The 13,121-nt window shown below is 41.2% G+C and overlaps 1 protein-coding gene across 2 annotated transcripts in view; it reads left to right on the top strand.

The window, feature by feature from the left end:
* The window catches only part of babam2 (BRISC and BRCA1 A complex member 2), an 85,189-nt gene extending 82,203 nt beyond the window's left edge, over nucleotides 1-2,986 (top strand). For both annotated transcript variants that reach the window (XM_068338378.1, XM_068338377.1), the window contains exons 9-12: nucleotides 175-245; nucleotides 356-438; nucleotides 547-700; nucleotides 2,224-2,986. In XM_068338378.1, the coding sequence (XP_068194479.1) occupies nucleotides 175-245; nucleotides 356-438; nucleotides 547-700; nucleotides 2,224-2,287 (372 nt within the window). In that variant the 3' untranslated portion in view covers nucleotides 2,288-2,986. The remainder of the gene's footprint in view (nucleotides 1-174; nucleotides 246-355; nucleotides 439-546; nucleotides 701-2,223) is intronic.
* The last annotated feature ends 10,135 nt before the right edge of the window (nucleotides 2,987-13,121 follow it).

The raw sequence follows: 13,121 nt of genomic DNA, 5'->3' as shown, positions 1-13,121 counted from the left end.
CAGATATCGTTTAAATGTTAGTCAAACACTTCAACTATGTCAATTTTGTTTCACCCTTATGTTCAGTTGGTTGATTATATATTGATCCCGAATAATGAATTACTTCTTGTTGCTGCAGAAGATTTATTTCCTTTTTCCAATTCCACTTTAAGAACCAAGCCTTTCACTCTGTAGGTGCAGTATGTCATCCAGGGATATCACAAAAGGAGGGAGTACATTGCTGCCTTCCTCAGTCACTTTGGAACGTGAGTCAACTCCATTGAAATGATTGTAGCGTGTATTTAGCGGTCATCCAGTTGTCTCTGTTCTTTTACGACACAGTTTGAGTGAAACTAACAAATGAACATTCTGGCAGGGGCGTTGTAGAGTATGATGCAGAGGGCTTCACAAAACTCACACTTCTACTCATGTGGAAGGATTTTTGCTTCCTTGTGCACGGTAGGATTATCACGAATCGCCTCATTCTGATCACATCTATGCCATACAATGACCGCCTTTCCTCTTTATCCTTATATACGTTCTCTTACGTCTCCCTGCTCCTTGCAGTCGATCTCCCATTGTACTTCCCCAGAGACCAGCCCACCCTCACCTTCCAGTCCGTGTACCACTTCACCAACAGCGGCCAGCTCTACTCCCAGGTGCAGAAGTCGTACCCCTACAGCCCTCGCTGGGATGGCAATGAGATGGCTAAGAGAGCTAAGTCAGTAGATCCTGACATTATATTCACTTTGATTTGTTCCAACAGAGTAAAACACACAACGTGCATGAAAGACTGCTTACAAGCTGAGTGCTTTTCACGACTCATATATAAGCTCAGAAAAACAGTTTCTGATAAGAAGTTACACAAAGTAGTTTGTCAAAGCAAGTATTGTATATGGTCTGCTTTAGATAAAAAAAGCATCTTCGCGCATTCGTGCATTAGCAGTCACGACTTCACCTCATCGCGGATTTTTGGGAGGTAGTCACGTGATACCGTACGCGCATTCTATTGGCGGACGGCATCCGGAAGTGCGCTACATTCCGTGAGTCTCGGAACACAACACACTTCCATGAGACACAAAAGTGCTTTAAACAGTCGATAAAAGAGTGGGAAAAGGTAAAACATATAGAAGGTGGTTTAATATTACTATGGGGAGTGTTCATAAACATTTAAATTACCGTAAATAATAAGATAGTATATCGCGGAATTTGTTATTCGCGTGTGGTTTCTGGAACATATTAACCACGAGTAACGAGGGCGCACTGTATATTCAGTAAGGCCATATTGTGTAGACTGCTCAACACACAGGCCATTTGTTGGTATTCACATATTAACCCACCCTCAGTAAACATAAACTGGTTTGACCCATAAGAGTCCATCTATAGGCGTCGCCTGAGCAGTGTTTGCTTTTTATATGGCAAAGGTTAATAACTGCAGTAAATATTTCATGGTTCTAATAGACCACAAAGTGCACTGCCATATAATCTTTAAAATAGAGATTCATTGCTTCTCCAGTTATTTAACCCTTTAAACGCTCAAATGGGGAAAATAAAGTCTTAATGGAACCTTCTAACAAATTTGTCAAAAAAATTTACATAAATTTGCATATATGAACTTAAAAAAAAAATTCTAAATCCAGAATTTTTTCGCATGCAAAATGCCATCAAACTCTGCTTCTATCAGAGACATGTATTCTGCATAGTCACACATGATTTTAAACAAATATATAAATGTAATCTTCCCATATTTGTAGTCTTTTTTTTATTTTAAAGGCTCGTGCGGTTGAGGAGATTTGTGCTATTTTTACACGTCCTTTACTCGGCCAATAAAAAGTCACACCTAACCCCATAAAAGCAGAGCTTTTGTTAGGATTAACAAAGAGGACAGCTTTTGTCAGATGAATTAGAGTCGATGGGCAGTTTGCATGTTTCCTTCTTCCAGCCTTGATGCGATGCAATGCTATGCTAGACTGTGCTAGGCTATGCTAACAAAACTTACGTAATGAAACAACAGGAATGAACCTCAAATCAGTGTTCTTACCTTCTACACACCCTAAATGTAACCTGTCCACACACACTAACCTGAGTTTCTGATTTTCACCCTCTTTGATTACTTATCGACTGCTGACTAAATTTGTTGGATGCTTTAAAACGGCAGAAACACAATTGTGGTCATATTTGTGCTGTTTAATCTGCTGTGCTCTCTCTCCCACTCCTCCCTGTTCCTCTCTGTCTCTCACCCAGGGCGCACTTTAAGAGCTTCATCCCTCAGTTTCAAGAGGGAGCCTTCGCCAACGGGAAGCTCTAGTACCCTCTAGCCTAATTACACGCCTGCACAGTTGCCCGTGGGAGTCTGTATGTGAAAGTGTGTGTATGTGCATGCCATTGTGTACACGAGTTTGAGTGTGTACAGACTTGCATGTTGTGAAATGTACTGTACTGTTCAGATGCACACAAGCTCAGTAGGTTTCAGTTTAAAATGTCAGCCTTTTGGTACCTTCACTTTTTTTTGTATCTCATTTTTCTTGAAGCCACTTTGGTGTAGAAGAGGTCAGGTGATGTGATAATGAAGTTTGTCCACTTCTAACTGATAATGTGAATGTTTTGCTCATGTTGAGAAGCCGACTCAAAACATCAGATTTTTTATTTTTTATTTTGTATGTTGTGCCAATGACGCCTGGTTTGAAGCAGGGATACTGCAACACTCACAACACTTCAAATCAGAGCTGCCATTCTAACTGTAATGGGTTAATAAGTAGACAAACTGATCACAGATCTGTAGGCACGACACACAGCACTTAGGTTTCTTTTTCACTTTCATGATTGTCATGTTTGCGTCAACTGTCCATGTTAAAATGATCTTCTGGTTTGCCTTTCAACTGTACATTTATTTTTCTGTTTAAATCCCCATAAAGTCTTTCTCTGACATGTTGAATTGAGAAAATGTTTGGTAAAAGTTTTCCCAGTAAAGAAATCTGTTTCCTCTCACAGTGCATCCTTGTTTCATCTTTCACCGTGTTTGTTGTATTGGAAATTAATTAGCTAGATGGGAATGATTTCTGTGGTAATAATTCTAGAGGATCACAGCATCAACATGCTTTTGATTGCAGCTTTGGTCTGATGGTTAAAATATGAGAACATATATTACATTTAAGTTTTAATGATGTTACATGAACTTAATCTAAAATTTAGATTTTTTTTCTCAGGCTTCATAATATGTGATATTAATCATATATGAAGCACCACATCAAATACATTTGAGCTCTAAGTAAAATCATTTTCCCAGTAGTTGTGTTAAAACTTTCATGTTGATGCTATTCACCAGATTGTGGTAAATTATATTAACATCCATGTTGTGATTACAATCATTCTGTCTCATTTGACACAGCATTGCTTTGGGATTAATGCTAACATTTAACATTTAGAAATTGCAGTTTAAAATTTAGCAGGAAATGTTCTCAGTGTTCAGTATCTTAGAATGTTAGCAGTTATTGTTTGCTAATTTGTTAAGGAAACAAGAGTTTAAAGAGTGGAGTTTAAAGGGGTCCTATTAAGAAAAGCACATTTTTTTGAGACCTGAAAACAATTTTTTCAAGTCGATAGCAGTGTGTGGTAATGACCTGGCTCAGAGCTACACACTGAAAGTTCCTCACAAGCTGTTGAAGTCAGCCAGCATTTGGCCAACTAGTTAACATCAGGTGTGTGTGTGTGTGTCCGTGTAAGGTTATTCCCAGCGTCATTTACAGTTGCTTATAAATATGACTAAAGCACCTCCACGTTTAGCGCAGAAAAATCAGTTGTATCAGGGAAAACAAGAGCGCAAAACAAGAAGAATAAGAGCGAAATACAGCACGTCGTAATGTATTTACTGAGAGTTAAAAAAGTTACAATGGATGATCGGTAGCTTAAGCACACACGTGCAAGTGGCACATGTAAACAAAATGCCTGTGAATGCCAGTGGGGAGGGAGGTGTTGATAGAGGCAGCTCAGGGGGGGGAGGGTATGGTGATAGAGGGAGCTCGTAGGCACGCCTCATGAACTCAGAGCGTTTCAGGACGGAGGTGATTTTAACCATATTCAATCAAAGATATTTAGGACCACGGATCACTTTGGGGCAAGACATTTCAAATACAGTGTAGCTGAACATCTGGCAGCTGAATGACATGAATTAAAAACATAACATAATATGGGACCTTTAACTGACATGAGCGACAATCTGAACAGTCGATGGTGCTGGACATCTGCAGCATCACCAAATTATTGTTTCTCATAGGTTTCATCCAGTAGTCAACAACTAACCTGCAATTTCAACAACACACTGCTTAAAAATTGGGTATATTTTTAAGATGAAAGGGTAAAAGTATTTAAATGGGCAATTTCCGTGTTGAGCATTGAGTGACTATCTGATCTGACAATCATGTTCCGCCCACAGCGGGTTGGTTGTACCAACAGCGTGACAGCTATTAACAGTGAAGGCTACTGCACCACAAACGGTGAAGTGGGACACATTGACAGACCGGTGCACAATACTGGGTGGCCTAATCTGTAATAATACATAGTACTCATGCAAATTTTAGATTACAGTAGTCTAAAAATGTAAAGCTGTCAAACATATGGAAGCCGAACAGCATTTGCAGAAAACCAGAATACAAGTCCCTCAAATCAATGCTGAACAACAGTAAAATGAAGCTGATTTGTTGCAGTTCATCCCTGACGAGTGTGTATCACAATCAAACATCAGTTAACAGTCTCCTCCCTTTATTGCTAATGATCAGTATTGGCTTTGAAAATACATTTGTATCAGTTCAGAATGTTCACACTAACGCTCATATAAACCCTACATACGCTGCTGTGATTTTCACAGGCACTACTGGGCTTGTGTAACAAGGAGCCACAACACAGCGAAGATGTGTGTGTGTGTGTGTGTGTGTGTGTGTGTGTGTGTGTGTGTGTGTGTGTGTGTGTGTGTGTGTGTGTGTGTGTGTGTGTGTGTGTGTGTGTGTGTGTGTGTGTGTGTGAGAATATGCGCAGGCGTGCGCTTGTTTTCATCATTAAATATGAGGGTCATAGTTAGGGGTCCTTCCAGGCCTGAGGCGCAGCCCTTTGCTATATTTATTGTTGGTAATGCAGCAACTGTCAAGTCTAATTGAGAACTATAGGGTGAATGTATCTGGGGCATTTAATAGCATCAAGGCTCTTAATAAAATAATTAAAAAGCAAGATTCTTTTTGTCTTTTTCGCTGCCCCGGTGCATGTTTCTTGCTCTAACCTTTCTCGACCTGCTTTCAGAACTTCTGCTGTCAGCCGCAGGACGAGCGTCTCCTTTTGGAGATCTGACGGGGATGGGGGTTCACATCTTAACACACATGGAAATACTACATGAACTCAAGAGAGTACAAATTACAATTTGATCTTCAATGATTTCAGTGTAGATTTAGCACCGTGAGTGTCCGGTTGGAGGATTCCACCAGAAGAACTATTGAATGATCAGATTATTCCGATCCAAGTTCACTTAAAGCAGTTAAGTAACTTCAACAGTTCATTCAAGTAGCTTGAACCGTGTCACTGTTCCTCTGCTTAATTCACCTTTAGGTAGCCTCCTGTCCCAAAAGTGACTGCATCCAAATGCGTCTCACCTTTACACGCTCATAAGCAACTTAACGCGGATTTATCCTCTGTAATGATCCTGTGGAGGTGCTGCTTGGGGTACCTTTTGAAGATGTGTTTCTCAACCCCTTGAATCACAGTGCAGAGGTCTGCCAACCCTCCAAGCTAATACTCCAAATCCACTAATCCAGCCGTCTTTAAGCGATCTCAAAGACAGTTGGATGGAATAATTAAAGGCTGGAATAATTAGCCTGGAATCTGTGGACTGGGGATGATTAAATTGATGAGTGCTTTTGTGGTCCGACTGAGTTCGGACCACAAAAGCTGGACTGGGACTCACGGGTGGGGGGTGGGGGGTATTTGAGGACTCAGTAGTCATTTTTCCTCTCAGGTAATGAACAAATGATTGGTGTCAATTCTAGATGGGAAAGTTATCACCTCCACTCCAACCTTGCTGCTGGTTGGGAAAGCTAACCTGACACCAACTAACAAAGTAATAAGTTTACAATTGATGCTTGGCGGTGTCCGTGTAGCTGCAAGGGAGCTTGCAAACATGATTATTAGCATTAGATTAACATTAAATGCTTTGGTGACAAGCCTCTAAGCAGTTAGCTCGGAGGCAGCAAGGACCTGCCAACCCCGAGAACTGACAAGTGTGTGAAACAGGATCACTTAAAGCTCAGCAATGAGCACCTCCCTGGGCAATAACCCAGAGACTGCTGCTGGCATCACTCACCCCACTTCACCTCACAAGTCGGGCTAGTCGGCAGAAAGTTTTCAAGTGTCAAAATAAAATAAAATGAGGGGGACTGACGAAGTTGCAGGAGTGTGGTATGGAAATTGGGGGGGGGGGGGGGGGGTGATGACGGAAAAACAGATGGGTAAAAAGTGATAGAAGATCCTGATTCATTCCTCGACAGTAAACAGCTGTGGCCACAAAGTGGACAAGGTAATCAGGAGGAAACAAGAGGAGCATCTAAAGACGTGGAAGCAGACGGCTGCATCATTCTAGCGTCCGAATCACTCCGTCTGTCAGCTTCGCCTCGTTGTTCCGTGTCATCTCTGGTTTTTTTGAGCTGCGGCCTTTTGACTTAACACGTTCCTGCAGAAAGGACAAAACAAGAAGGAGAGGGTGAAATCACAAACTCTAATGACTGTGGGGTACTTTGTGTTTTGTCTTTAAGTACAAATTCAGAGTGACATATGGAGAGTTTTGGTCCTCCCCTCCCCTTTTTGAAGGGAGGTGGTTGAAGACAACTGTGTGTGTGTGTGTGTGTGTGTGTGTGTGTGTGTGTGTGTGTGTGTGTGTGTGTGTGTGTGTGTGTGTGTGTGTGTGTGTGAGCGGTGGATTTCAGGCATTTGCGGTGCAGCATAGGGTTGTTGATGCGAACCATGTTGAGGATGATGGAGCTGAGAGGCTTAACTAATTTTGGAAAGAGAGCAGGAGGAGGAGAGCGGAGGGGGGATTTGGGGTCTTTTGTTACAGCCTGTTTGATCTGGGAATTTTTTTTTTTTTTTAATGGCCCAGAGATGTCATAAAAATCTGAGAATTACCGCTAGGGTCCTTCACTGTTTTCTTTTTTTTAATCTAACTTGCGAGGTACAGGAATTCTAATGCACTTCCAAGTCAAAATACCCCCCCTCCCCCTCTTTCCCCCAAAAAACTTCTCTTGCTTACAGATAATAACTGGATCTAGTTAAACCCTGATTGTTAATTGCTAATTACTCCTCATACATGAGAAGCCAGGAGAGCGTAGCTAAGCTCATCAAATGAGCCTTCACTCTGGAGCTTGTAGGTTTTCCGGTTTTGTCTCGTCTCCGTGTTGTCGAGGCGTTCTGGATGGGCTTGTTTTCGATGGCTTTTGACAAGATAAAACCAGATTTTTGTCGACGAGGAGGGGAAAGAGCTGAGACGGGAGCACCTTCCTCATTTCCCTCTGGGTGTGATCATAGAAACTCGATTTAAACCTTTCATGGGTTAACCAAAGCACATCCCTCAGGTGCTTTTCTCTGGAATACAGAGCTCATCTCCTCTGATTTAAGCAAGCTGTTTGGCCTCACTTCAATGTGCTTGATTGTTGTGAAAAATTAGACTTAATTTGCTCAGAAATACTCCAAATGGCACTCTGTGTTTCCACGGCAGAGAGGATTTCCTGGATGAAATGAAGGTTTTTAAAGGTAATGACTGGTTCTATCTCAGAATCACTTCATTATCAGATGGGTTCCTGAAATTCAAGAAAGCTGTGGTGAGATCAGTCATGCCAGCTGGATCATTTACTGACTTAAATTTACTCCTCTGGTGATGTGTGTGTGTGTGTGTGTTCCTCTTGGAGCTTTTGCCCCCCCCCCCCCCTCCAGAATCCGCCACCCCGCCACCACCACCACCAGCTACCTGAGGAGCTGTCAGTCTGGATTGCAGCGCTGTCGGTTCAGCCTGTCAGACTGAGGGACGTGTTCTGATCAGCCGCGGACACTGATAGACCTGTCAGGTGAGATGACAGCCGCGGTGAAGACGTGCGTAGACAGGTGCATGTAATGTGACAACACCCCACCACCACCCCGCCCCTCCCGTGCGCTTACGAAAAATAAATATCCATGCGTTGGAAGTTGGAAGAGTGTAAACGGAATGAGCATGTTTCCTGTGAGTTGGGGGGAAAGTTTCTTCCTTTGAGTCTGAGTGGATGTGATGCAGCTGCATGATGAAGATTAAATAAAGTTCAGATGTGAGGTTTGCAGCCTGACTTAGTTTGAATGTTATTTCTGCACTCGTCCACCTGTTCTTCCAGTATCAGTCCTTCAAATCAAAAGAAGTCGCGACGTAAAACAAACTTTTGCATTCAGATCATAACAAATCGATACGATTGTCAGGATGTCGGTATCTATTGATGACACCTCAAGCTCACAGGATCACTTCACAACTGGATTCTCTGTCATCTAAGCTCACAGCAGGACGTTCAGTAAGTTTAGCATCCAGTGAAGCTATTTGGGGCGACACGGTGGCGAAGTGGTGGGAAGCGCTGTTGCCTCGCAGCAAGAAGGTTCCAGGTTCCCTTCTAGGTAAAGGTTGTATGTTCTCCTTGTGTTTGCCTACAGCATGTGGGTTCTCTCCAGGTTCTCCAGCTTCCTCCTACCTCCAAAAACATGCAGCTTCGGTGAACTGATCACACCAAATTGTCCATATGTGTGAGTGTGAGCGTGACTCTTTGTCTCACGTGGCCTTACAATGAACTGGCATCTCATCTGGGGTGAACCCCACCTCTCACCTGTAGCCACCTGAGGTAGACTCTAGAGAACCAGTAATGAGATGTAGACGAGATGGAGATCCTTAAATTCAGGATAAAATCCTCTGAACAGAAATGTCCCACTGGGTCGTGTCCTGAAGGATTCTGGGTAGAAATAAAAGAAAGAAACGGGAAAACTCCTGAATGTTTGCAGCAAATGAGACAAGAGCAAAGGGTGAGTGAGGTTAGGAGGAGGAGGGGGTGATGGTAGTAGTAGTGGGGGGGGGGGCTCATGCCAAGTGACACAAACCCCCTTTGGCAGCCTAATTAAATTTTCCACTTTTCCACACTCACATTAAGCCTCCATTGAGCCGGAAGGAATGGACGCACCAGAGGAGTCGACCCCAGGAAGAAGATCAACCACTGCCCCCTCCTCTTCCTCCACGCATTTCCACATTTCTCTGATCGATGACGACCACTGCGCGTCCCCATTAGTTTCACCACCACTTACTTTACGCAAGTGTTTACGTGTTGTTGCCATAGCAGTGTTATATAGCAGCGTGTTTTAGGTCTTTGGTGACTGACGGTGTCTCTACACATCAGTCAGATTACGTATCCATCAGCAGCTGCTTCTGCTACAAACGACAGAAAACATGGAGGTAAGCTCCAGAGCATCCTGTCACAAACCCACAGGTGATGTCTTATATTCCACGTTCAGGTTCGGCTGCACTTTGTGTCCACCTGACAGTGAAAACGTTTTTTCATGCGCAGCAGTCGGAAAAAGAACTGGATGCTGTTTTCTGAAGCCACACCAGGAAAACAAGAAATTAATACAGTATATTATACGTATGTACGACAGTATATTATATGTACTGATACTGAAAGTGTCCTATGTTCATTTATGTAATGTTTCTTTTGATCGCATATCTTTTTACATACATGAACTCTGATCTTTTTATCAGTTTTCGTACCATTTTCTTTCAGATTTAATGCTAAAAATATATCAGTGTCAAAACACTGGTTCTCAGAGATGGAATGATTTCACCAAGTCTCATGAATGCTCACAGGAACTAATTTATACCGATATTTTGAGATAGTTTTAAGTTTAAAGAGTCAGAGTTAGGGATAGGATTAGGGGTAGAGTTAGGGTTAGGTTTAAGGCCAGGGTTAGAGTTAGGATCAGGGTCATGGATTAGGGTTAGGGTATAGGGTCAGGATTAGGGGTTAGAGTTAGGATTTGGGATTTGGGTTAGAGTTAAGATTGGGGTCAGGGTTACGGGTTAGGGTTCGAGTTAGGATTAGGGGTTAGGGTTAGGTTTGTGTGATGGATGCTGAAATATCTCAGCAGCCACCAGATGGATTGGCTTTACAGTTTTTACAGACTAACGGTCCCCAGAAAGAGAAAAATAAATCTTTCCTAATACTTCAGTGTTTCAACTCATCACCTACAGTTTTAAATCAGCCTTTTTTTGTGCTCACTGTTCTCATATGTTAGCATGCCAGCTGGCAAAATCTAAAATCGTGAACCTTGTGGCTTATCTCCTCCAAATCAGAGTGCTAGTATACTGATTTAGCTCAAAGCTAACGTCTCACTGCGTATCTCAGCAGCCAGGCTGTAGACTTCAGTCACACTAGATTTATTTCTCTACATGAGGTGATTTTAACACGACCTGAACATCAGTCATTTGAATACTTTATACAGTCGGCACGTGTTGTTTTGCACCACCAGTAACTGATTGGTGCTCCTTCAAATTACCAGGATGACATTAGGAAATGATCAATAATAAGATTGATTTAAGTTTGGGTTTTGTTTTGTTTTTTTCATATGAATTGCTGCTTTTCCTTCATTGTCTAATTTTGGCATAAAGACCCTCCATGGTTATTAAATGTTCTACTGTACTGTCGGGTACACACAGAGGGGGCTTCAGAGCCAATCTGAAATTCATCTGCTCTAACACAGACATCCTCCAATCCCATGTGATTCCACAGGGGACCCAGGTAAATCAAGCTACAACTATGTGGATTATCTGACAGGGGAGATAATCCACAGAGCGACTGAGTGACATATTGGCACTTAAGAAAACAGCACAACGAAATCTGTATGTTAACGCAAAAAAAAAAGAAAAAAAAGGCAAGACATCAATCGACACGCTAACAGAGCTAATCTTCTCTAATCTCTAACGCGGTGTTGAGTTTTCCATTGCAGCATCTCTTGACTAAAAGTCTAAGACTCAATAAACATTCAAATGTTTCTTAAATCTGCGTTCCTGTCTGAACTATTTTTTTCTGTCCTTTCAGTAATAATCAGATTCGACGTCTGGTGCCGAACAACGTCTAGATCTGTTGTTTTAATTACTTTCACCACTTCGCCCAGAAAATATCTTCACAAACAAAGTGCTTGTGTTTGTAACCGCCTAGAAGTTGCTGGTAATTAGTTTGTTGGCTAAAAAGATCAAAAGTCCTGGAACTGCCAACATATAATCATATCATTTTGTAATATAAAGTCATCAACCAAAATTCCAGCGAAGAAATGATTCTCCTGCACCCACACTTTGTGTGCATCAGTTGATTTCTAGAAAATGTAGTGATGAAAACAACAATAAAGCACAAAGGAAACAACCTTAAATATTCCCTCATAATTAGACTGACAGGGACACCTTACCCCAAAATCAAAAGTTTGGATTGTTTATTCATCCAGATTGTATTTACAATAGAAAATCTCCATAGAAATATCTTTTTACAGTTTAACAAGACAAGTTTCTGTCATTCATTGTTATGAAGTGATCTAATGAAGCTAATATAATGTAATTCAGTAGAAAAGTTCATCAAACTGGTCATAAGAAAGGTCTTCTAGTTTACCTGAGTAACTGGATTTTGAAAAATGGAATTAGTTTTAAGTTTATCAATCAATCAAACTTTATTTATAAAGTGCTTTCCGTACAAATGAGTAACCCAAAGTGATTTACATAAAAAACTATACAAAAAACAGTTTACACAAGAAATATCCCCTCTCTTTCCCAACACACACACACACACACACACACACACACACACACACACACACACACACACACACACACACACGTACACACACACACAATGAAGTTCAGAGCATAGAGGAAATGCTATCCTACACTTGTTACTTTGAAGTCAGGAAACACCAGAGAGAACTTAATTGATTTGGAGATAAAAGATGACTGTATAGATTAAAATTCAGTAAATAAATGCAATATAGCAAATAAAATACAGTTAGAGACCAGACTAAAAAGATAAAAAATAATCAAATAAATAAAATTCCATTAAAAACAGTCTAAAAAGGTAAAATAAATAAATCCATCCTCAGTTAAACTGTTCCACAAAGTGGGCCCTAATGGCAAAAGGAAGCCTCACCACATGTTTTGGTTAAAACTTTTGGAATAATTAGAAGGAGTGTGCCTGAAGACCTGAGAGATCTAGAAGGCTTAAAAATAAATCAGATAAATAATTAGGACCAAGACCATTAAGAGCTTTAAAAACCATTAAAAGGATCTTAAAATCGATTCTGAAGCGTACAGGCAACCAGTGCAGAGACTTTAAAACTGGCGTAATGTGTGCTCTCTTTCTGGAACTCGTCAGAACTCGTGCAGCTGAGTTTTGAAGATGTTGTATTGGAGTAGTGCTTTTTTTATGGAGAGACCTACAGAAGACAAAATTGTGCATTAGTGTCTCTGTGTTTAAATGGACGTTCCCTGGCAATGTTCTTTAAATGATAAACACCACTCTTAACCGTGCTTTTGATAGGAGCATTAAAATTTATTTTAGAATCTAAAATAACACCAAGGGTTTTTTACCTGCTCACATGTATTAAAGGCCAAAGGTATATTCTATTTTCTCTACATGTAGTAAAAGATGACATGAAGGTAGTTGGTGTGAGAGAAGACAAGGTTAGATGGAGGCATCTGATTCGCTGTGGTGACCCCTGAAGGGAAAAGCCGAAAGGAAAGAAAATACTATTTTCTCTAAAAAGAAATCACACATACATATATATTTATATTCACACACAGCTCTACATGTAAGAGATAAATATGTGTATTGTGCTTTACTAGATTGATTTGTCATCAGCTGCAGACGAGGTTCAGTCTTTAAGTTGAGGTCAAACAACAGTCGGACAACTCAGCTCCTCAACCAGAAGCCATTAACATTCCGGGCTGCGCAGCCTCCAGCCTGCTCTCACACCAGCATGCTCATAAATTACACTGACAATCCTGTTGATGGAGTGAGATAAACATGCCCATTGTGTTTTGCACTGTGGCTACACTGAGACACGTCACTCAA

Source organism: Antennarius striatus, chromosome 17 (genome assembly GCF_040054535.1).
Source record: "Antennarius striatus isolate MH-2024 chromosome 17, ASM4005453v1, whole genome shotgun sequence".
In the NCBI taxonomy this organism is placed as follows: Eukaryota; Metazoa; Chordata; class Actinopteri; order Lophiiformes; family Antennariidae; genus Antennarius; species Antennarius striatus.
This window is presented reverse-complemented; position numbering and strand designations above follow the sequence as displayed.